This window comes from Peromyscus leucopus, chromosome 1 (assembly GCF_004664715.2).
Source record: "Peromyscus leucopus breed LL Stock chromosome 1, UCI_PerLeu_2.1, whole genome shotgun sequence".
Lineage (NCBI taxonomy): Eukaryota > Metazoa > Chordata > Mammalia > Rodentia > Cricetidae > Peromyscus > Peromyscus leucopus.
The window spans coordinates 84,764,755-84,790,259 of record NC_051063.1 but is presented as its reverse complement, the minus strand read 5'-3'; the positions used below and the strand labels follow the sequence as shown (position 1 = coordinate 84,790,259).

Here is a 25,505-nt window from a genome sequence, read left to right as displayed (position 1 = left end):
GAATGGGGGTGGGGAGGAAAATCAGGGAGGGAGCTGGAGATTCACCCGCCACCTCCCCCTTGGGCTCCTACCTCACGGCTCTTACCCTGGACTTTCAGTTCAGAGTCTGCAGCCTCTCCCCGGGCATCCACGGCCCCAGGTCCCCAGGCCCGGGATTGAGGGGTGCTGGCGATGGGCAGGCAGGGACAGTAGGTAAGTTTTCTGAGCCTTGCGCTTGACACGCCACAGGCTCCCCTCACAGCCTCTTCTTCCAGAGGGACCAGTCCAGACAAGGCGCTGATTTGCACTCCTCCCCTCCCACCACCACCCCCTTTCTCGAAGGAACCGAACCCCCGCCCCTTCATCTCTCAATGCTCCCCCCTTTTCCTCAACTCCCTCCCCCCCATCCAAACTCACAGCTGCTCCAGAGGTTCCTCCAGTCAAACCCTTTCTGGAAACGACGGCGGCCCGGCGGGTCCAAACCACCTACCATCCCCGCTTGCGTTTCCAGGCTCCCTATCGCCGCCGCCGCCGCCTTTTCTGCCACCGCGGCCGCCGCCTCCTCCTCATCTGCGGCCCACCGGCGGCGGCCGCCCCGAAGCCCCGCCCCCTCCATCGGCTCCTGCATCATCACTTCCGGTAACCCCGCCGGCCGCTGGCTCCAGGAGGGAGAGAATGGGAGAGGGGCGGGGACGGGAGCGAGGAGGGTGACGTCACGACGCACGCGCGGACGTCCGAAGCCGTCTCCAAGTAAGGGCAAGGAGAGGAGCGGCGGAGGGTGGGCTACGAGGAGCTGGGCCGGGCCATTTTCTAACTGGAAATGGGGGAAGGGGATAACGAAAGGGTGAAGGGAAAGCAGGGGGAGAGGGAGGTCGGCTGTTGTTGAGTGCGGCGAGGAGTGGGCTAGAGCTGGAAGTTTGAGGAGGTTGGAGACGACCTCTGACCTGGGTCTCATGCTTCCACAGCGGTCCGCCCCGGTGGTTTGGCCCGGCCTGGCCTACCGGACCTGCTGGATGGAGCTCGGTGTAGCCAAGGCTCGGCAGAGCTCCTGGCACCGCCTCCTCCCAGCCGGCTCCTGTGGGTGGGGGAAGGCAGGACTGACGCAGAGTGAGTGTAAGGATGGAGACGCCGGCTCCCGTCGCGGGGAACTGGGGAAAGGGGTTGGCTCCCCTGGGGCAGGGATGAGGTGAGGGTGTGGGGTTGCTAGGAGACGCGCCTGTGTGACCCCAGCCTCGCGAGGGCGGCTCGCTGGCCTCGCTGCTGGCCTCGGGAGACCTGCCTAAGGGAAGTGGCACGTGGGCGAGCCCTGGCATGGGACCCTTCAGACTTTTCGAATGTAAATGGAAGGCGACAGGGGCAGTTCTGGGAGGCTGGAGAGGTTCCTGCCTTGAGAAGGGCCACCCAAACGAACCCGGATGTAGTAGTCAGCCTTCAGGGGACCATGAAGGCTAGTTTCATTTACCGATGAGCAAACGAGAAAAAGAAGGAAGCCTTGATCGTGAACTTGTCATTAATAAGTAAATGAGTGCAGAAGATACAGCTGCCCCAAAGGCTGGAGTGGAAAGAAAGCCTCTCCGGAGTTTAAGAGAGAGGACGGGAGAAGGGAAGAACTGTCTTGGTGGGAAAAAGTGCTAAAGGGATAACGTTGGGAACAAAAGGCCGAAGAGATTGAAGGCTTGGAGTTGCAGAAACAAGGGTTTGGCCTTTGTATTACTACTTCCTGAAGTATAGTGATTGACCAGACCTTATTTACATTTTTTTTAAATTGCTGCTGGATAGAGAAGGTAGTTGAACCTCTGAAGAGGCTGTTTGCTGATGCCATAGGAGAGTGACGGCAGTGCTGGAAGGAGAAAATTGACTCAGAATATTGGGGAGCTTGGGCATACCGGGCTGACTGCTGAGCTGGATAGGAAGTGTGTGGAAGAGGGTGGAACCAGAGATGTTTCCCTAGAGAAAACAGTTTGGAAAGGAATAGTCTTAAGTTCTCTTGAAGGTATGTCAGAAGTCATTTTACAGCCCGAATGAAGATGTCCAGAAATGAAGTAGACAAGTTGGAAGAAAAGTCATGGGTGGAGATAATAAATGTAGACTTTATTCCTAGAGCTAGGAATGGGGAGTAGACAGGAAAGTTCACGAATTCCTTAGGTCTCCTCACATTTAAAGACCACCCAGAAGGGGTAGAAGCCGATAGGAAGCTCAACAAGAATAACACCTCAAAGATGAGGAGGTTCGCTTGATATCCTTAAACAATAGGATCAGCTCTCATGATCGTCCCATGAAGCCCTGACTTTTATCTTCCTGCTCTCTCAGCTGTCAGTGCTTTGGGACTTGTATACAAGTAGTCTGTGTGCATTACCTGATTTCTTGATATACAAGTAATTTGTGTGCTTTACCCGATTTCTTGATACACAAATAATCTGTGTGCTTTACCCGATTTCTTGATAAATGTTGGTTTACACGTCTGTCTTCCAAAAATACTGCTTCCTCTTTGTGTCTCTGTGGCTCCTAATACAGAGACTTGCCCATGGGGTCCAACAGTTTTGCTGTATCTGGATAGGAACACCTTATAATATACCAGTCTTATGTTTTGTTTTTTTGAGACAGAGTTCTCTGTGTAACAGCCCTGGCTGTCCTGGAACTTAACTCGCTCTGTAGACCAGACTAGCTTCAAACTCAAGAGGTCCACATACCCCTGCCTCCAGAGTGCTGGGATTAAAGGCATGGGCCACCACACATGGCTCTGCTCAACCTTGGAATTCTTTTTTCTTTTTCTTTTTTTGTTTCCCCTCTTTCCCCTCTTCCTATTTCCTCCCCCTCCCAACTTCCCCCACACACCCCACCTACTCCTTTTCCTCTGTTTCTCTTCAGATACAGGAGGGCCTCCTATGGATATCAGCCAGCCACGGTATATCAAGTTGTAGTGAGACTAGGCACCTCCTCTATTAAGGATGGATGAGGCTGGGCGGTGGTGGCACACGCCTTTAATCCCAGCACTCAGGAGGCAGAGCCAGGCAGATCTCTGAGTTCGAGGCCAGCCTGGTCTACAGAGCAAAATCCAGGACAGGCACCAAAACAACACAGAGAAACCCTGTCTCTAAAAAACAACAACAAAAAAAAAAAACCACAGTCAGAGATATCCCCTACTCTCACTATTAGGGAGTCTCACAAGACCAAGCTACACAACTGTAACATAGGCAGAAGGCCTAGGTCAGTCCCATGCAGGCTCCCAGGTTGTTGTTCAGTCTCTGTGAGCCCATGTTAGTAGGTCCTGTGGATTTTCTTGTGGTGCCCTTGACACACTGGGTCCTGCAATCTTTCCTCCCCATCTTCTGCAGGTTTCCCTGAACTCCTCCTATGTTTGGCTGTGTGGGTCTGCATCTGTTTCCATCAGCTGCTGGGTGAAGCCCCTCTGATGACAGTTGGGCCAGACACCAATCTATGAGTATAGCAGAATATCCCTAGAGATCATTTCATTGACTTTTTTTTTTTTTTTACCATTTATGTGTGGTTCTATCCTAGGTCTCTGGGTATCCCGCCTCTGGGTCCTAGCCCTCTGGGGGGAGCTTCCTTCAGGGTACGGGTCCCCAGCTGTGCCAGTCTTCAGGTGGTCACTCCCACAGTTTCTGTGCTGTCTTTACCTTAGCACATTTTGTAGGCAGGACAAATCGTAGGTCCAAGGGTTAGTGGCCGCGTTGGTGTCCCAGTCCCTCCACTGGAAGTCCCACCTGGTTCCAGGAGATGGCTGGTTCACAGCCTTGGAATTCTTATAAAGGGAGTTTTGTCCCTGCTGCTGCAGATGGCACTACCATTATAGTGAATCTCAATGGAAAGGCTATCAGCAGAATCAGAAGGCCTCGGTTTCATTCTTGGATCTGCAACTAATAGGTTGGCCTTGGAAAAGTTCCTTCTCTTCGAGCTGATAGGGTTGGCCTAGATTAAAAGCTGACAGATAATGCCAGCAAGCATATTGTTCAGTCCACACAACATGATTTAAGTTCTTTTTTTTTTTTTTAATCTGCTTGCCAGTTGTTAAAACGTGAGCATCAGAATACAGATTTTTGGCTTTGTTTGAAAAATTGGACAGTCTAACAACACCAGTCTGAAGTTCCTAGAGATCCCCACACAGCAGCAGCCAAAGCCAAAGAGTTGCTTGCATTTTGTATGTGGCTTATGTCCCAAGTGAGCCAGAGCATCTCTCCTTACTCCCACTCCCAAACCGACACTCATTTGTAATTGACTTAAGAACTGTGCTATCCATAGGTAGTGATTAGTCACATGTAACTAAATTTAAATAACAGTTCCTTAGACACATATTCCAGATGTCCAGTAGCTGCATGTGGTTAGTCTCTGCCCTATTGGATAGAACAGACAAAAAAAGTATTATCATAGAAAGTTGTTTTGTTCAGTGTTGGATTGAAGCACCAAAGGATTTAAGGACCCTGGGTACCAATCATTCCTCACAAATAAAGCCAGGCAGCCATTGTTCCTGATCTCAGGATAGTCTAGTAAAGAGCTCTTGGGCCCTACATATAAAGTTACTCATTTGATAACTAAAGAGTCCTTGGAGAATGTTCTGAAAACATGGTTCCCAATGCATAATGCTGTTGTCTTTCTAATAGTTGGATGTAGAGTCAGGTGCAAGAGATCTCCAACTGTGCCCAATGTTGTCGACAAAGCCCACTTGTTGTTTTGTTTCAAGACAGGGTTTCTCTGTGTAGCCTTGGCTGTCCTACAATTTGCTCCTTAAAGGCTGGCCTTGAATTCCTGAGTGCTGGGATTAAAGGTGTGCACCACCATGCCTCACATCCACCAAAGCCTTTTTTGCACGTTTCTACTCCAGTTTCTTAGAAGAATGTCACAAAGCAGGAATTTAAGTTAGTGTTTGGGCTCTCTGACTTCCCTACTTGCTATGAAGGGTTGAAGATACTGGCTGGAGAATTATGAATGAGTCTCTAACGTTGACTTGTTCCCAGTCCTCCCATATATCTCTCACACAGCTGACTTTGGGTTTTGAACATCTCTGGCTAACCATTGTCTTTGTTTCTTAAAATGTGCTGGCACGTGCCTATAATCCCAGCATTCAGGATGTAGCATTCTGGTGAGGAATAATATATCCATTTATTTTGAATTGAGGAACCATAAATGGATTTCCACTTAGAATTTCTGCCTTGAATAGGAAAGTATAAGTTGACTGGTTGATTGATATATCTCTCTTGCAATTCTGGGTTGGTCTCATGTATGCATATAATCTTGATGGGTGCTCCAGTGCTGTCGTGATACACTAATGGTTCCCAACATAAAAATAATTTCAACTTTTCAATGATGTGAAAATGATACATTCACTAGAGACTATACTTTGAATTTTAATCTTTTCCTGAGCTGGAAATAGTCCCGATGTTTCGGCAGCTTCCAGGCCCAGCTCCCAGTCAGGACAGTCAGGACCTAGTACTACCTGCAAGTCCAGGAACACCTGCAGTAGGATGCATATTTGCCTCTATTGCATTCCTTGGAATAGTTATTTTAAAAATCCTTCTGGTATGGGTAGTTTGAATTTCCCCTTTGTTCTGATGACTTCCCATGTTTCAGGATCTAACCTGTTTTCATTTTCCCTTTGATAAATGTATTATCTAGCTCCTTCCCTGGGTCCATCTCTTATACACCATATTCTTGTAATTTTTTGTATAAAAAATGCTGTTTCAGAGAATCGTTGTGGTATGAAGTACAATGAACGTATCCTGAGAATTGCACAACTGTGTGGTATCACTTCCCTCTTCAGATTCAAATAACAAAAAACTAAATGTAGGACAGGAAACCGTCGTGTGTGTGTGTGTGTGTGTGTGTGTGTGTGTGTGTGTGTGTATGAGATAGAGAGAGAGAGAGAGAGAGAGAGAGAGAGAGAGAGAGAAGAGAGAGAGAGAGAGAAGCCTGGGGACCAGGGACCTGTGGGGCACAGTTTGACTTGAAGATTGTTCATTTATAACAATAAAATCATTCAGTGTACCAGCCAGTGTCTGACAAAAAGCAGTGACTAGACAAGCTGTAGGAGAAAAGAGCATCAGTGGTAACGAGAACGAGATAAAGGAAGAGACATAGGAAGGAAAGCTTAGTGTTGGCACCTGTGTTATATTTCCAGTAAGAAGCACGCATTGTGGTCTGAAGATAAGCGATGTCTCCAGCAGGGTTATTTACTCATGCTGAAGAACAATAGCCCTTTACTGCACAGGGATTATTAATGATCAGAGGGAAGTAGCTTTAGGAAAATCCATTATTACCACAAAGCAGCAAATTCACCAACAGGCTACATACTTTTCCATTCTCTGCAGACAAAGCTTACCATAGATAAAAGGCCTCACTACTCTCATTTCCTCCTATTCAGGTAGCTTATGTGTTTACTTCCCAGTGCTAAGTATTTTAATGGAGTAGCCCATAAATAATCCTTACAACTCTGAAAACTGTTCTGTGGTTGTATATTACATTTTAAGAAACTGAGGCACCAATAAAGCTTGGTGATACAAACCTAGAATTCCAGCTGCTCTTGAGGAGCAAGAAGTTAAGGCTCTTCTTGGGTTCAAGACCAGTTTGGGCAACTTGGTGAGACCGTATCTCAGAATGAAAAGTCAAAGGACATTGGGGGATATAGTTCAGTACTGAAGTGTGTGCCCTGCACGCACAAGGCTTTGCATGTGCGATCCCCAGTGCTGCCAAAGAAGAAACTTCAACACTCCTGGAAACTGAGGCACAGGCTGAGCTCAGTGAAAGTGATTATTTGGGCATTATCAAAAGCATTTCAGGGCTGGGAGTGGTGGTGCACACCTTTGACCCCAGCACTCAGGAGGCAGGCAGAGGCAGGGAGATCTGTGTGAGTTTGCAGCCAGCCTGGTCTACATAACAAGTTCCAGGACACCCAGAGCTACATAATAGAGAGATCCTGTCTTAAAACACGTGAACAAAACCCAGCATTTCAGTTCCCCAAATGACAAGTGCTTTAAAGTAGAGGTTTCTGGGTTGTTTTTAAAATTAGATCATTGGATGCAATGTACCATTTCATTGACTTAGCTTCCTGGAAATGGGGCCTTTGGGGCTAGTGACAAACCATGACTGACCTTAAAAGAAGTGAGATTGTAGCCAGGCAGGTGCATGACTTTAATCCCAGCACTCAGGAGGCAGAGGTAGGTAGATTTCTGAATTCTAAAACAACTTGATCTAAAGGGTGAGTTCCAGGACAGCTAGGGCTATTCAGAGAAACCTTGTCTCAGAAAAAAAAAAAAGTGAGGGTTGTGTCACAGGTGAGACTTAACTCTCTTAAGAACCATAAGCCACTGGGCAGTGGTGGCGCACGCCTTTAATCCCAGCACTCAGAAGGCAGAGGCAGGCGGATCTCTGTAAGTTCGAGGCCAGCCTGATCTACAAAGCGAGATCCAGGACAGGCATCAAAAACTAAAAAAAATTAGCGTGTGATATATAGGGTAAGGTGGAGATGCTAGGGATGCACACAGGGACACTGCCATCGTCCCTGCATTAGAAAGATGCAATGATACCAGGCTAAGAGATAGGCAGAGAAAGCAGCAGGTGGGCAAAGAATATTTTGCCCATGTGATTTGGGGGCTTCACAAGGCAAGAAGGGATGCCATAGCCAAAGAGGCAGAGCAGCAGGACTGATTTTGTCTGGGTGAATTTCACAGTCTTCCCCATCCCCACCTGTGGGAGCCCACAGAGGCTTCCTAGTGAGCTCCAAGCTTGTTTTACACAGCAGGGCTGCATTAGGGGATGGCTTGACCACATGCGTGGTTACCAGGTGTTTGGGATGGTCTGCACTTGGCTGTGCTGGGTGGAGGTCTGTAGCACGAATCTTAAAAGGTCTTATTAATAAAAACAATCTAGAGCCAGGCATTGGGGTGAACGCCAAAAGATCAGAGAAACAGAACCAGCCACAGCTAACCTCACCTCGCCAGTTCCTCAGCTGATCTCGTTTCCTCAAACTGAAAGCCTTTGAGTCCTCATCCATAGTGAATCTCAGCTGAACTGCTGCTCAAAAGCCTAAAAGCTTAACCAGCTCTAGTTCTGGTCCTCAAGCCTTATATACCTTTCTACCTCCTGCCATCACTTCCTGGGATTAAAGGTGTGTGTCACCATGCCTGGCTGTTTCCAGTGTGGCTTTGAACTCACAGAGATCCAGATGGATCTCTGCCTCCAGAATGCTAAGATTAAAGGTATGTGTGCCACTATTTTCTGGCCTCTATGTCTATCCAGTGGCTGTTCTATCCTCTGACCCCAGATAAGTTTATTAGGATGCACAATATATTGGGGGACACAATATATCACCACAAAGGTCTTTTGCTCCACCCCTTGGCATTCCTTTAAAAGCCCTTTAGTAGAGACAGAAAGGGCTGGTGGGTTTTGACTCAGGCCCTCCTGAGGCTATCCTGTATTTCTATCTGTCTCTCTCCCTCTATATTTCTATCTAAATATTTCCCTCTTCTCCTTCCTCAAGAGCACCCTTGGGAAAAAGTGGGAGCTGGTCTCCTACACCCACCCTAAATCATGGAGTACTCGAGAGGGAAATTTTGACTATAGTGCAATGTGATGAAGGAAAAAAAGAAATCCTAGAGTCAGATCTTTCATAAAAGGAATGGATTTTTTTTTCTCTTTACCTCCTAGGCTTCAAAGTTGGGTTAATTTGCCCTTTCCCCTTTCCCTTTTTGTCCCTGTTTGTGCCGCAGCACTTTTTATTCAGGAGAAAGCAAAGCCTCATCCAGCAGCTGGAAGTTTGACATTCTTGAGACCAGAGTCACACTTCTATAAACTTCATCTGCAGAAGGGGAATTGTCTTTTAAACTCCTAAATGGGGACTGGAGAGATGACTCAGGGGTTAAAAGCATTTCTCTTCAGAGGACCCAGCACCCACACATGACGCACAACCACCTTTAAATCTAGTTCCTGGGGATCTGAATCCTCTTCTGACCTTGGGCTCCTGCGCTCACACCATGCACATACATACACTCAGGTGCACACACACATACTTTTTAAAAACTCTTACATGTTCATGCTGCAGTGAGCTTTCCAAAGTACTCCAGAGTTGGAGAAAACAGGGAAGCTGATGAGGCTCCTAGTGCTAGCAAATCTGTCTGTCGACCTCCTGTAAACCTAGATTGGGACATACCAAGGCCCTAGGCATTCCTGATAGGATATGTTTTTGGAGCCTCCCCAGATCCTTCCACTATACTCAAATCCTTCACAGCCAACAGCAAGATGAGTGCATGTTTTCACAGCTTTTGTTTTTATCTGTTTCTTGATTGATCACTGCCCATGATAAGTCCCATACTGACTCCAAAATGAAAACAAAGGCTTGTGATCAGACAAGGAAATAATCACTCAACTTTTGAGGCTCTTCATCTTGACTCTTCCTGTTAGCTAGGTGACGTTAGACCAATCTCACATTTCCTCCTCTATAAGAGAGATGGAATCATAAGCAGTGATGATATCGTTTGGCTCCAGCACATTTGTAACAATGTAAAGCAGAACATGTTGCTCCCACTTGCTTCATGTGTGTTCGAGTCTTCCTTTTCTCCTCCAGGCCTCCTCTCCCGTCAGTGCTGGATTGTGTTGACCTGTGGCCTCCCTGACAAGTCCTCACTTGAATTCACATTTCTCTTTGCTCTTGACCTGCCCCACAGCTTTGCTTCTGCTGCCCACTTCCCTGCACCACCCTCCTCTTAACTTCCCATTATTAGTCTCCTTCATTTCATTCAGAGCCCGGCTCAAATATATTGACCCCAAAATAGCTTCTGTTTTTGTTTGTTTCATTCAGAACATATTACTATATGAAATTCTTTGGTTTTCTTGTATATCATGTCTCTACCACTAGAAGATAAGCTTTCCCCAGACCCACATGGTCTTGGACATGGTAGGCATAGCCAATAAATGATGAATGGGTCAATAGATGGGATCCCTGGTGAAGGAGACTTAAGGTCTACAGGGTTGTAACAGTGTGGTGAGTCTTTTGTTTTCTCTTCTGTGATGCCAGCTCCCCTTGGAGTCAGAAGGATTATCACAGAGGACTGAAGAGCAGAGCATGCCAGCCAGGGTCACAGCCTCCTTTTAAGGGTACTGGTGTATAAAATGCTTTTTGAAGAAGTAACCGGGGCAAGTGGAGATTTGATAAAACATACCAAGGTGCAGAACATTCACTTGACTCGTTGTATGGGAAGATAATAGAATTCTATGGCTTCTTTTAATAGAATTATCTAGCTTCCTTTGTTGTAATGACTAAGCCCTTTAGAGCATGCAACAGATATTCAACAACATTTATCAAGATCAAGCAGTTTATTTACTTACTAACAACTTGGGCTCTGACTCTAGATTATAGGGTTTGAATACTGGCCCTGCCTATTTCTAGCTGTGTGACTTTGGGCACATTTAATTTCTCTTTTTATCAGGGTCTTCCTTTGTAGAATGAGGATAGAAGTAGCACCTGCCAACAGAATTGCTGTGATGTTTACAGAGTTGTATGTAAAGTACCTTGTAGAGTGTGAAGCCCACGGTAAACGCAAAGCAAATGTAGCTATTGTTATTGTAATGGCAGGACAAAGTTCCTGCTCTCCAGGAGTTAGCAGAAAAATCTAGGAAGAAAAAAACCCAAAACAACTGCAAAGAGCAATAGGTGGTTTATGCTGGGCCCTAGGGAGAGAGTGCTTGGGGTACTTGGTAGGGATTAGGTACCTCTCATGAGCAGAGAGGACTAGAAGAGGCTCTCTGAGTGGAAGGGTGAGCCAAGACAAGCATAGACTTGACAGTGAGACAGTCTTACTATGTACCTTTGGCTGACCTGGTACTCACATTGTAGCCCAGGCTGGCCCCAGACTTGTGGCAATCCTCCTACTTCAGCCTTCTGAATGCCGGGATTACAGGTTTGAGCACAATGCTCTGGTTAGAAATTTTCTGAATACATTTATTCCTAGCCTACCTACTGTTAGCATTCTGACCTGACCTGCATCCTGATGTAAATCCTCTTTTAAGGAAAAGCCCCTCCCTTCTTCCCCCCCCTTCCTTCCTTCCCCGCCATTAGGTTTACACACCTCCGCTTTCCCTCCCTTTCTCTTCTCTCTCTCTCTCTCTCTCTCTCTTTCTCTCTCTCTCTCTCTCTCTCTCTCTCTCTCTCTCTCTCTCTCTCTCTCTCTCTGTCTTTCTATTGTAATAAATTCTTCTCCACGTGGACATGTGCCTGGGTGTGAGTAACTTCCATCATGCCCGCCACCAGCCACTGTGTCTGCATGGCATGTTTCACCCACTTCGGGGCACCTTGGCTCTATGTGCCAAGGCTTGCACGCTGTATCATTACACCTACATCACACAAAAATCTATATCATGGGTGTAATGGGTCATTCCAGTATATATTAAAGTAAGACAACTAATGAATATGAGTGTTATGGATCTAAAATCACCTCTACAAGCAAATTTTGAGATATGTGCATTAGGGACCTCTCTCAACTGAGCACTAGAGGCCAAAACACTAGCAGCAAAATGTGCCAGACTTCTATAAAATATGTACTCAATGATAAATTTCATCTTAGTACTCTGCTTATACAGGCAGTGGGACTTTTGAAAAAGGAGTCACCTTCCAGTCACAATTATTTCCGTCACACCTACATTTTCTTCTTTCATCCTGGGATTTGGAAGTTAAAGAGATGAAAAGGAACAAATATTTCAAGTAGTATCAAGAATAAATATCATAGAACTTTGAAGAAATTCCTTAAGAATAGACTTCATGACCATTTTAGATTCAAACTCTGACTTCTAAGCTGAATATCCCTTATTTTGCCAAAGGGGAACTCCCAGCAGACCTCACTACTGTATCAGATCAACCCTTGACCAACCATAAATAAGGATAAAAGCTGCCTGTATTGCATTAATCATGAGAAGAATGTTGGTCCCAAGCCATCAAATCCTTGGGTAAGGAAACCTTCAGGAAATGGCAGCTTTTGTAAATGAGTTGCTTTCTAAGATCAATGAGAAAAACCCAAAAAGAAAAGCACTTTAATAAAATTTTTATGCATGACTGGTTCAGTTTGAGAATCTGAAACTTTCTGTAGCATGAGAGATATTTCATGTTTTCAGGAAACATTTGTTGAATTCCTAGTATGTAACCTTTCTAGGTGCAGAGAATCTAGCAGTAAATAAGATAGATGTAATAACTGTCCCCATAAAGATGAGAGTCTATTGGAGGACTATAGACACTAACAAACTAGAACTTGAGTGATGAGCCCTATAAAGAACAACTATCAAGATTCATTTGATTCCTAACCCAGAGTGTGTTAAGGAGAGACTAGGGAGTGTGAAGAATTTTCTGAGACATCTATGTTTTCATGAGGAGCTAAAGGATGAATAGAAATTGGTCAAGTTTAAAAAAAAAAAGATCAGGTCAGGTGTTGTAGCTCACACCTTTAATCTCAGCACTTAGGAAGCAGAGGTAGGTAGAGCTCTGTGAATCTCATGCCAGCCAGGTCTACCTAGGGCATTTTTTTCTTGGTATTTTCTCTCAAAAGCTGTATACTGAAACCTTGTCTTTAATTTAAAAAAAAGAGGGGGGGGTTAGTAAAGAGGGAACAATATGGGTGTGCACCCCAAGTCAAGAAGATCATAGTCCCACCTCCACCCCAAGAACTGATAGAAACCCAGTAAGAAAACAGAAAATGATGAAAGATGTGTTTTTCTCTTTTCTTGACTTTTCTTTCAAGACATAGAAGTGATAGGCTAGACCTGCTCACGTGCTTGGTAGTAAAGATAGCTTTTGACTTTTCTCTCTGGCAGTCTTTGTTACTTGAGTTTTCTGGGTCACCTGATGTTGGAGAATCATCACCTATCTTCCTCATTGGATTAGTTTTCAAAACACACACTAATTAAAGTCTTTTCAAAATAGTCTTATTAAGTGTCAATTGTTAGCACTCATTGAGTAACCTAATTGTAGGTCTTGTGTGTCATGTTATGGCTTATGATCAGAGTTCTTAAAGTAGTATAAGAAAACCAATTAAAGTCAGGCTTTGAGAAATTTGCTAGGGTATTAATACGTTTGACCTTCGATTTCCTCTGCCAGTACCTGAAAGCCAAGGAAGTTTCATCTGTTAATGACAGGGAAGTGAAGCAATCACTAGCTGATGCGACTGCCCCTCACAGGAACTGACTCACGTATTTTCAGATGAAACTGTGGAGTTTTAGGGAGAGCCAGAAACTCAGAAACCTGTTTCCTTACCAGGAAAAATGTCATCATCTCATCTGACTTTTTATTACCCACGATGTTCTCACTTGGTTTTTATGAATTCCTTTTAAGCATTTTTTCTGTGAAGCATCATTGATGGTGTTAGTATAACTTTGATTCTTTAAACACTTGGGTGGGGGAAGTGGTGCTTTCAAGCTTTCCATCAAATGGGTAAGCATTGGTTCACTCCTTGTTGCTCAAGAAAAGTCACCAGGGTCCAGTAAATAGGAGGGGCAGTCATCTTCAAAGAAGAAATTCTCTATAAGGTGGATTCCTTGAAGGCACTTGGAATTTCTAGATGTACATACCCAATCCTGCTCCCATCATTGTATAGCAGCTGGGATTCTCATAAGCTAAGGACCATCCCTCTAGCATTTCAGCCCCAGGTAGGGAGTTGGAAATGGATTATGTTCCTAAATGGCAGCCTTCAGCCTCCTCCCTGATCCTGATAAGCTTGTTTGAAAAAAAAAATCTCTGGACTTACAGATGTGTCCGAGTACCTGGCTCTGCTGCTTCCTCTCCAGATCTGTCTTCGCAGCCTGTCCTCTTGTCTAAGACAGCATAATAGTCATCATTCTAAATCAGACTGAGAACTCCAAGGATTCATCTTTTTTTCCCTTGGTATTTTCTCTCAATTTTTACAAACAGAAATATGAAGAAATAGGCTTAAATTGTGTATAAGCTATAAAAATGCCCATCAAGCCAGGCAGTGATGGTGCATGCCTTTAATCTCAGCACTCGGGAGGCAGAGGCAGGCAAATTTCTGAGTTCAGGGCCAACCTAGTCTACAGAGAGAGGTCTGGGACAGCCAAAGGTAAACAGAGAAACCCTGTCTCAATAAAACAAACAAACAAACAAAATGTCCATCAACAGAATAGACAAGTGCATTGGGATTTCTTGGTACAGTCAAGTGACCTGCAGCAGTGATGTCAGAACTAGAGTTCAGTGTGGATGAGTCCTGCAAATTCAACTGAAGGGGGGTGCGGGGAACGACGATGGATACCCAAACTTGAAGGACCTATATGAAGTTCTAAGCTTGTAAAACTGTCTTGTATAATAAATGTAAAGGATTCATGACAATGGTAAACAAGAGAATAGTACTTTGAACAAAAGGAAAAGAGAGGGCTGCACATGATAATATATGCCTTTAATCTTAGCACCCTGGAAACAGAGAGAGGCAGTTCTTTGTGAGTTCAAGGCCAGCCTGATCCACATAGAGAGTCCCAGGCCAGCCAAGGCTAAATAATGAGATCCTGTCTCAAGAGAGAGGGGGCGGGGGATTGATTTAGAAAGAGTCTGGAGGGGGGGGGGGGGGGCACGGGACAGAACACGACACACGACGACATGGGTTTCCATAATTTGTTCTTCAAGGCTTATTGTATGTAGCTGTCACGTTATTCTCTTGTATTTTTGTGTCTATTCATATTCTATGAAATATTTCATAAAAATAAAAGTACTCAGTTCTCATTTGGCAACACCCACTGGAACTAAAATTGGTGTTCGTAGAAAAAGCCAGAGGGGTCAGAAGATCTTTAGCCATGAGAAAGATCTTTAGTTGTACAGTTCTTATTGGTCAAGAAGGTAATTTTGAGAAATGTTTTCTAAACTAAGAGAAATTACAATGTCTGGGTAAAGCTGAGACTTGAGACTGACCCTACTTGACTTATTTGGTAACCACAGTTTTAAAAATGATAACTGTCATTTTAGAATTTCATGTTATAGAAGCATGAAATGCCACTGTTTTTAAAGATGTATCCCGAGCTAGCTGGAACTCATGATCTTCCTCGGCCTTCTAAGTGCTGAGATTACAGTACAGGCCTGTGCTCCCCTGCCTGGTCCTGCTGCCTACACGACAGAAGGGCTGCCATCTCCAGGCCCTCCTTTCCAGATGGCTGCTGCTGCTCAGCGCTGACTACCAAATACTACCTTTACTTGCTTGGTGGAGATAGGAGGATCTGGAGTTAGAAGTCACGAGCCTCCATCTCTACAACCAAACAGAACAAGTTCTGGGCCAGCCAAGGCCACACAGTGAGACCCTGTCTCAACAAAACAAACTAAAATATGCCTTCCAGGCATTCAGGTTAGCGACATAAATTTCCCAGAACAGAAACTAAAATCATTTCCAAGGTCAGCCTGGTTTTTAAAAAATATAAATGTGAATTTGGTCTTGCCATGATTGTAAAAATGGGTTCATAGCAGACAGCAAACTAGGCAGCCCTCAACCTCAGGTACAGGTCTGCAATCCTAGGACTCAGGGGCTTGAGACGGATGGTTTGAAGCCAATCTGGCTTACAATTGGCATTCCAGGCCAAACAGGACTAGCTTGCGAGACTGTCTCAAAGTCATAAAGCCGGGAGGAGAGAGCAAAGGAGATGTCTCATTGATGTTTCTACTATGTCATTCTGGTAATGCTACCCACAGACCTGTTGAGAAGGAACAGCTATGTCTAGACTCTTCTAAAATCTTGATTCCAGAACTATACATCTCACTGCCTACTCCTTCCAACTGCGTTTGTATGCAGCTTTTCCTCCTCCTCTTCCGGAAGGTCTGAAGATGACAACAGCAACCCGACAAGAAGTCCTCGGCCTCTACCGGAGCATTTTCAGGCTTGCACGGAAGTGGCGGGCAGCGTCAGGGCAGATGGAGGACACCGTCAAAGAAAAGCAGTACATACTAAGTGAAGCCAGAACCCTGTTCCAGAAAAACAAAAATGTAAGTAGGCCCATCTGGAGGTGGCAAGGAGCAGAGAATCTTCTTGTGGTATTTGTTCATTTCTTTCCTACCTTAACTGAAGAAGACTCATCAACTCCCAGAGCTGGGAAGGGTCCATCATGCAGCTTGGGTAGGCTTGCCAGTTCAGCCGACTCCTAGAAAGTTAAGCCCAGCCAGTTTCAGTCTTTTGGATGAACCAGGTCTCAGTCCAGCCAGTAAATAGCTTAGCATCCTCAGAAGATGCTGTGAGCCAGGTGACAGAAGTCATGCCAGTGAGAGCTGGTCCTCACATACAGATGGCCAGCCACTCCCAGAGGTGGTATGCAGTAGAATGTTTTTTCTCAATCCAAAAACCAATCAAAGCCTTCTGACTATAAACCCATTTATAATGTGGAAAAAGACACAGGGCTCCTTTCATAACTTAGCTACATACTCTTTGGCCAACAGAGTGGTAGCCCAGAAAACAGGACTTCTACTACCTAGTTAAGAGAACCAAACACCCAGACACCAGCCATCCAGTTTCGAGTCACCCTGACAAACCATCCAGCACTGGCTGCCATCCCCTTGGGAGAACTGCCTGACACCAAGGACAGAAGGTGACTGTCAGTACTCAGCTCCTCTTTGCCCACTTCTGCTTGGTGTCTTCCAAACAACTTAGTGTCCTATGTCTTTCTGGTTGTGTTTTCTCTACACCACCTTCTACTACCTGCCGACTAAAGGGTAGCCTCTGTGCTGAAGCCACTTTTGAATGCTCAGACTTGGTTATTTTCTTTTCTTTTTGTTTTTCTTTTTTTTTTTTTTTTTTTTTTTTTTTTTTTTTTTTTGAAATAGTGTCGGATGTCCTGGAACTCATTATGTAGACCAGGCTGGCCTCGAACTCAGAGATTCCCCTGTCTCTGCCTTCCTCATGCTGGGATTAAAGGCGTGCTCCACCAGGCCTGGCCCAGCCTCCGTTTCTGACCACCCACCTGAAGGACCTCACCTGGGTCTAGTCATCCATTTACAAGCCCTGTCCCCTACCTCCCTCCCCCCACCTTTTTTCTTTTCTTGTAGTTACTATCGCCTGCTGTCACTCGGAAACTCTTTGTTCTTAGTCCTCGTTCAAGTATCCCACCAAGTGCCTAATACTAGACTAGATATTTGGTATATATATAATAATCAAAATAAGGTCCCTCGGATAGATTTGTTAGATGGAAAGAAATAGAATTAAAGACAAAAGCCACCAAAAAAAACCCTCATATTCTAAAGTACCTTCTCTTCTAGGAATGCCTGAAGTCTCCATGCTTTATTGTTTTGTATTTAGTTTTTAAATATTTTTTATGTAATTTTATATTTAATATATATATGGCTGTCCTATGACTCACAGACATCCAACCACCAACCAGCCTCCTCTCCCAGTGATAGGATTAAAGGTGTGTGTACTTTTAAAATTCCCATACATGTACACAATATATTTTGACAATATTCACCCATAAACTTTTCCCAGATTTACCGTACCCACCCCCCACTTCATGTCTTTTTTTTTTTTCAATAAACTTGAGCCCAGTTTGTGCTGCCCATGGACTCGTGGATGTGGGGCTGTCCACCTGAGCATGTCTGACCTACAGGACCACACCCTTAAAGAGAAATGACTCACAGTCTCCTAGTCGCCCTCAGCTGCCAATAGCTCCTCAGCTGGGGCGGAGCCTTGTGAACGCCTCTCCCATCTATGCTGGAATGTTGACTGGCTTGATCTGGTGTAGGTCTTATACAGGCAAGGACAGCCGCAGTGAGCTCATGAATGCAGCAGGCCTGTCATATCCAGAAGACACTGTATTTGAACTCAAAATCCTCTTGCCTCTACTTCAGAGTGCTGAAATTATAGGCATGTGCCACCCATCGAGCTTCCCACTATGCCTTTTTTGTGTCTTCACATATCATGTATCTGCTCAGATAATGTCTTTGATAGCTGAAGGCAGAGGTCATAACCCAATGGGTCTGGCCTGGTGCTGGGGATACTGTGGCATGTAACCAGTACACCTGTGAAGGCACACTTGTCTGGTAACTACTCAAGACTAGGTCTTTGTTTATTTCAAAGTCATTCTTGAGCTTCGACCTGGATTGGCCAAGGATGAGACAGAGAGGGTGGTGTGTGCATGTCACACAAAATCATGCAGTAGCTGTGAATGGCTGAATTTGGAGAACTCCAGCCCAAGCTCGTTTAGATGATGACTGGAGTTCTAGAAGCCCAACTCCTTTAGCTACATCTTTGTCAGGGGGCTTTTCTTTTCCCCTAGTTCCTCATGTAGGCATAAACATTTTGTTCTAACCCTGGCTGCACTAAAAATTTAATAATCCAAAGCTATCTTGGTAATTGCTCTGAATCCCAGGAGGCCAATGGCAACATGACTATGTGGTCCCAGTGTGGACAGTAGCGCAATAGCTTCTGAGGCCACAGGTCAGGGAGCTGAGCCTCTGCCCTAAGGGACCCAGCTGAGTTCTCTGTGCTGCTGTTCCTGGAACTCCAGGAAGCACCAGGGGACAAGAACTCTCTTGGAATTTCCAAGTCATCTGGGCCCAGACTTCACCCTGGGTATCATCTGAGGCTGATGCAATTCTGGCGCTACCTTGAAGCACTCTCACAAACTTAGAAGATCCAGGTGCTGATTTTTTTACACCCTCTAAATTAAAGTTTTTTCCCTTCCCTGATTTGGCTTTCTGGGTTTTGTTTTTGTGTCCACCTGTCTGTGTCCTCCCCCCACCTCCAAATAAACATCTCACTTTTTTTTGTTTTGTTTTTCGAGACAGGGTTTCTCTGTGTAGCTTTGCGCCTTTCCTGGAACTCACTTGGTAGCCCAGGCTGGCCTCCAACTCACAAAGATCCGCCTGGCTCTGCCTCCCGAGTGCTGGGATTAAAGGTGTGTGCCACCACCGCCTGGGTCTAAACATCTCACTTTTTTTTTTTTTTTTTTTTTTTTTTGGTTTTTTGGAGACAGGGTTTCTCTGTTGCTTTGCGCCTTTCCTGGAGCTCACTTGGTAGCCAGGCTGGCCTCGAACTCACAAGATCCGCCTGCTCTGCCTCCCAGTGCTGGATTAAAGCGTGCGCCACCACCGCCGGCAACATCTCACTTTTTAACTTGAAAGTACATTATCACAATTGGCCTGATTTGGGATTTCAAAACTTCCTTTTTTCCTCCTTTACTAATGAGAAGACAATTTACAATTTAAAAACTAGGTAGCTCATTCTCCAGTGTCTTACTCTTACTGAAAAGCCAGGTTCCTTTAGAGCAGTGGTTCTCAGCCTTCCTAATGCTTGCGACCCTTTAACACACTTCCTCCTGCTGGTGATCTCATTAAATGATTTCGTTGCCACTTCTTAATTGTAATTTTGCTACTGTTATGAATTGTAATATGATATGCAACCCCCAAGGGGGTCGCAACCTACATGTTGAGAACCACTGCTTTAGAGTCAGTGTAGGGAAGGTGTGAAGTATCTCTTGTTTGGTATGGGTGGGGATGTAAGTTTGCAGATTGTTGGTGGGGATATAAATTAGTGTAAACTATAGAAAGTAACCTGGGAATATTGTGAGAATTAAACATGCATTAACCTAGGTAGCCTGTTTGTCTTAGCATTCTTACTCTGAGAATTCATCTTAGATACATTGGCATGTGAGCAAATAATTGCATAGAGATCTGTAGCAGAATTGTTTTAAGATGACAACAGGCTGGAAATAACTGGAATGCCCATCAGTAGCAAAGTGGTTAAATTATAATAAAGCCTTATGCTGGAGTTTTGATTGTTCTCAGGAAGATTGGCTCTTGATGCCTGAATACCAAAAGAGCTTCAAATAATGTTAATTAAAAAGCAAAACTTATAGATTAAGATACCTGTATAAGAAAAAGCGAGGGTCAGTGAGACGGCTCATTGGGTAAAGGTGTTTAGCACTGAAACCTGACAACTGAGTTCAGTCCCTAGAACCCACAGAAAGACCAAAGGAGAACACCAGCTCCACAAAGTTGTCATCTCCATGTGACCTCCATACAAGCACCATGGTATGTACGTATTCCATGGCACATGCACACCCCCCACCATACACACAAAACAATAAATAAAAGGAGAAATAATTTCAAAAGGCTAACTCTCTGTGTTTGGGTTTATGTATTCACAGAGTAACTTTGGAGGGACACTTAAGAAGGTTAACTGGAAGATAAGAGAAGGAGAGACTTTTCTTTACCAATACTGAGTTTTCTGGGTAGTGAAATGAAAAGTTTAAGAAAATCTGTACTATATTTTATATACTATTATAAAGATACTAAATGCCGCTGGGCGGTGGTGGTGCACGCCTTTAATCCCAGCACTTGAGAGGCAGAGCCAGGCGGATCTCTGTGAGTTCGAGGCCAGCCTGGACTACCAAGTGAGTTTCAGGAGAGGCGCAAAGCTACACAGAGAAACCCTGTCTCGAAAAACCAAAAAAAAAGAAAGAAAAAAAAAAAAGATACTAAATGCCACATTTATTTTCCCCTTACATAGCTCACAGACCCAGACCTGATTAAACAGTGTATAGATGAATGCACAGCCAGGATCGAGATCGGACTGCATTACCAGATTCCTTATCCAAGACCAGTAAGTGTGACTGTGCTGAACAGGTATTGGGCACTTAGCCTTGTCAACCCAGTTATTTCTAAGAATGGCTACCATGGGGGCTAATACTGGCTGAGGAGCCGAGAGCCACTGTGGGAAGCATGTTGGAAGTAAGTTATCCTTGTATGCCACCAACCTATCACAATAAATCACTATGTCAGTGAATACCTGGTCTCTTCTTGGGCAGCTTCCCTGTAGCTGGAAGATAAAGCCAGCTCATGGTTATAAAGCTTTATTTTGGGCCTTTACCCATTTTTATGAAATGCTTTTCTTTTTCTTATTATAAGAGGCAAACTTTTAAATACTAAAAAAGTAAAGTTAAAATATTTAAAGGTTACAGAAAGTAGAAAGTGAAAATTGTCAAAAATTCTCACCTCATGGAAGAGAGCATTGTAATTTTTAAATTACCAGTTTTCAACTCTTTGACTTAGAAAAGCAGCGATTACTTTATCAATTCAAGCTAATTATCTGGTAATATTAGTTTTATACACACATGTATACACACATTCCTTCATACATGGAACTCTAGGTATGCTGTTTTTATTACCTACTTATTTCCTCTCTTCTGAGCATCTTTGTATACAACTCTACCTCAATCCAAAATGTTTACAGTGAATGCTATTGTAAGAATGTGCCATCATCGTGCAAGTCAGGGTTCCTCAGAGAAACAGAACCAGTAGAAAGGAGATCAGAAGATACAAATGGATGAATGGATGGATGGATGGATGGATGGATGGATGATGGATGGATGGATGGTGGGTGGGTAGGGTGGGGAGTGGGTGGGCAGGTGGATGGATAGAGAAAGACAGACAAATCTGGATATATATAAAGGATGTTTCTTGTAAGGAATTGGCTCATATAGCTGTGGAGGCTTTAGACCCAGGAGAAAGTCAGTGGCACAATCCAGTCTGAGCCTGAAAGCCTGAGAACTAAGGGGACTGATGGTAGAAATCTGGGGTGGAGGCAGGGGAAGATGAGGTATCTCAGCTCAAATAAGGTGAGCAAGAAGCAAAAGGAGGGAATTTATCCTTTGCCTCTTCTCTTTTCAAGCCTTCCTAGGATAGATGATGCCCCTCCACAGTGGAGAAGGCAGTCTATTGACTCCAATAATTCATATACTGATCTTATCTGGAAATACCCTCACACATACACCCAGAAATGATTCTTTTTTATAAATATTTTTTAGAGTTTTATTTATTATGTATACAGTGTTCTGTCTACATGCAGACTTGCAGGCTAGAAGAGGCAATCAGATCTCATTATAGATGGTTGTGAGCCACCATGTGGTTGCTGGGAATTGAACTCAGGACCTCTGGAAGAGCAGCCAGTGCTCTTAACCTCTGAGCCATCTCTCCAGCCCCCAGAAATGATCTTAATACTGGTCATTCGTATTTACTCATATAATTAGCAGTCACAGCCATAATGTAGGGGCTTTCTACCTTGGTAGGCATTTGAGTTGGCACCAATGCCCATCATGCACTGAACATCTTAGTACGCAAGCAGCTTTTCTTTTTACTTCTTTCTTTTTTGGTGCCCATTTTGCTGAATGGATCTGTAGTTCTTTTCCTGTGTCTGGCACAATGGCATAGATGGGTACAAGCTCTAAACCAGATTCTGGCTTCAGATCCAGTTCCACCACTTAATGTATAACCTCAAACAAGTCAGTATTTAATTTCTCTGAGCCTCCATTTTTTTTTTCAACTATAAAAATTATAATTCCTAGCCAGGCAGTGGTGGCACACGCCTTTCATCCCAACACTTGGGAGGCAGAGACAGGAGGATCTTTGTGAGTTCTAGGCCAGCCTGGTCTACAGAGCAAGTTCTAGGACAGTGGGGCTACAGAGAGAAACCTTGTCTCAAAAAAAAAAACAAAAAAATTATAATTCCTTAAGAGGCTATCATAAGGCTAGATCAATGAATGCAGACGTATAAACACTGAGTCTGTGGTTGGAAACAGTAAATCCTCGATGAATATAAGATGCACTAATGATTGATTCCTCATGTCATTATTCTCACTCAGATTCATCTGCCTCCAATGGCTCTCACTCCACTACGAGGCCGGAGACTTCAAAGCCAGGAGAAACTGAGAAAACTTTCCAAACCAGTGTATCTGCAGTCTCATGACGAAGTTTCTTAAGGGAGAGGACAGTTGACTTTTGAGACTGGTGAGCTGACTCAATTTGGAATGTAAACCAGGCAACCTGCCCTTCTTGATTAGAAGCAAAAAGAACACTTCCTTTAGAGCTCCAGAGTTGGTCCTCACCGATGACACACGGCTGCAAGCATCCCTAGGGTTTTTCAGGGTCCTGCTGCTGCCTGAGTTGATGACATTGGCCCTAGAGGTCATGGACTGCACTGCATCTTCACTGAAGTCATCCTTGGAAGCAAGTCTGAGGCTTGTGGGGGAAGACTGAGGCAGTTCCTGGGACGGCCCTTTAGCACACATCAACCTATGAGAAGGGCTTAGCTGATGGCTGCAGGTTTGCATGCCTACCAAACTGTGTTGCTTCCAAAATACCGAATAGAGGTTTATCCACAAGTTATGCGTTTGCTTAAATGTGATTTCTGTACAGGCTTTTTTGTGGCCTCTGACGCTTGTAATTTCCAGATATACTCCATTATAATATAAGGGCATCTTTGGACTGATCATACCTTGTTTTGTTTTGTTGGGTTTTTTGGTGGGGAGTGGTGTTGTTTTGAAACAGGGTTTTCCTGTGTAACACTTGCTGGGCTAGAATTCTCTGTGGAGACCAGACTGGCCTTGAACTTGTGTGGATCCTCCTGCTTCAGCTACTCAAGTACTGGAATTACAGACCTAGCCACTATACCCAGCTAATCATGTGGTCTTTTTAATGGAAATATGGTATGACACCCTTCTTCTCCCTATTGATAAATGGAAGTGCATGACTGATAAATCACATTTATCTTAAATGTGATTGTTTAAGATGCACTTAGGATCTAAACAGCTTCCTTGGCATTTATACTGCACTCACTTTGTTCTACTTTAACCTAATTGAAAAGCACAAGGTCCAAGCTGACTTCCAAGTTATATCCAAACAGAAATGGGACAAAGTGAGCATGTGTGGAGTCAGGTGGGAGTTCACAGCAAGCTGTTTGCACATCAGCAGAGCGTGGCCCTCACTAATAAAGATAAATCCCCACTTATTTGGGCCTCCTTATGTTCTTTTCCATAATGGTCTTGTGGCCTTAGGAACAGCAGAAGGGCTGTGCCATGTGTGCAAAGCATCCTTCTCATGTTCAGGGAAAGTACTTCAGGGACTGGCAATAGTGGAGGTAACAAATTGTATACCGTGACGATCAGTGAGGTCATAAATAGTATATGCATATTCAATACAAATGTGATGATAGGCCTTGGTGAGGGAAGAAATGTCAATGTGTTAGCAGGCATATTGGCTATTTCATGGCTATTCTGTGAGGTCATATCCTAGGCTGGCTTGAACTGGAAGAGAGCAACCTGCCATCTGCTTGGTTCCTCTTCTTCCAGCAAGTCTCAGTGTAGAAGCATTACCCTGATGGAGGATGACTTAATGTTTAAGTATCTCCCGTTGAAGATGGGATGTGTGAACTCAAGCAACTCAGCTTCATGTGGTAATCAGCCAGTGGGACATAAGAAGAAAGCTGGGTGTGCTGAACCAAGTGAGACCCAACTTGCCCATCTCCATCATGCTCCCTTTCTAAGTGGCTCAAGGAGACAAAGTGATTTTGACTATGTCCAATTTTGCCTTAGTCTGCTGACCATTAAGAATTACTCTTCCCACCAGCCTTTTTCATAGTGGAAGGCTGATTAGTTGCTATGCCAACCTTTGAGAACCTTCTACATGACAGTAAGCTTTAATGTAACTTTTCTATGATTAGCTTCTTTTGCAAAGATGTATATACTATTACATAAAACATCAATTTGCTGCCAAACTATATAACATGTTTGGATGGATGGATGGATGGATGGATGGATGGATGGATGGATGGATGGAATCTGAGGTGAGTTCACTTTGTAGTTCAGGCTGGCCTTTACTGAACTCAAGGTTCTCATGCCTGTTTTGAATGCTAGGATTACAGATGTGCACTACCATGTCCAGCTTATATTATTCTTATTCTTAATATCATTTCCCCACTTTCTCTTCAAGTCTATTAAATTCTTGTATTCTGTCTCCTAAAAACAGAAAATACTTTCCTATGTCCCCTCCCTCAATGAAATTTTTTTTCTGTCACTAACAAGAATTGAACATAACTGCTCAATAGCTAAAAAATTTTAAGGTCAAGGACTAGCTGGGTGATCAGGTCTGATGGTCATTCTTGGTGTCAACTTGACCACATCTGGAATTAACTAAGCCCAAACATCTGGGTATCTGTGAGGGAGTTTTTTCTTTCTTTTCTTTGGTTTTTTGAGACAGGGTTTTTCTGTGTTACCCTGGCTGTCCTGGAACTCACTCTGTAGACCAGACTGGCCTTGAACTCAGATCTGCCTGGCTCTGCCTCCCAAGTGCTAGGATTAAAGGCATGGGCCACCATACCCAGCTGAGGGATTTGTCTTGATTAAATCATTTGAAGTAGAAAGACACACCTTTTGAGGTAGGAAGATCCTTTAATCTGGTGGCACCTCTATAAAGGACATAGGAGAAGAGAGCTTTTACTCTGCCTGCTTGCCCTCACTCTTGATTTGCTGGCATTAGAGCCTGCTTGTCTGGGATCCCAGGGTACACTGAAGACCAGCTGAGACAACCATCCAGCTTTGTGGACTGAATAGTTACTGGATTCTCAGACTTTCCGTTGGAGACAGCTATTGTTGGCCTAGCTGGCCTACAGCCTGTAAGCCACTCTAATAAATCAGTGTGTGTGTGTGTGTGTGTGTGTGTGTGTGTGTGTGTGTGTATTTACTATTGATAGATATATGGAGAGAGAGAGAGAGAGATTTTCATTCTA

At 44.3% G+C, this 25,505-nt stretch overlaps 2 protein-coding genes across 7 annotated transcripts in view; one reads left to right on the top strand and one right to left on the bottom strand.

The window, feature by feature from the left end:
- Dcun1d3 (defective in cullin neddylation 1 domain containing 3) overlaps positions 1–1,140 on the bottom strand; it is a 45,554-nt gene extending 44,414 nt beyond the window's left edge. The window contains exon 1 of one of the 3 annotated variants that reach the window (XM_028867818.2): positions 924–1,140. The gene's annotated coding sequence lies outside the window, so the exon portion shown is untranslated. Of the gene's footprint in view, positions 1–85; positions 288–396; positions 596–923 lie in introns of those variants that run through there. The other 2 variants (XM_028867816.2, XM_028867817.2) reach the window with 2 other exon arrangements.
- On the top strand, positions 623–23,729 carry Lyrm1 (LYR motif containing 1). 4 transcript variants are annotated; one of them, XM_028867822.2, is made up of 4 exons: positions 623–729; positions 15,753–15,943; positions 20,454–20,546; positions 22,585–23,729. In XM_028867822.2, exons 2-4 carry the CDS (start codon positions 15,785–15,787, stop codon positions 22,699–22,701), a joined length of 369 nt encoding a protein of 122 aa, XP_028723655.1. In that variant the 5' UTR covers positions 623–729; positions 15,753–15,784; the 3' UTR covers positions 22,702–23,729. The 4 variants fall into 4 exon arrangements, with proteins under 4 accessions (XP_028723655.1, XP_028723658.1, XP_028723653.2 ...); XM_028867825.2 differs by having other exon boundaries at positions 655–729; positions 15,777–15,943; XM_028867820.2 differs by lacking the exon at positions 623–729 and adding an exon at positions 909–1,086.
- Positions 23,730–25,505: the final 1,776 nt, after the last annotated feature.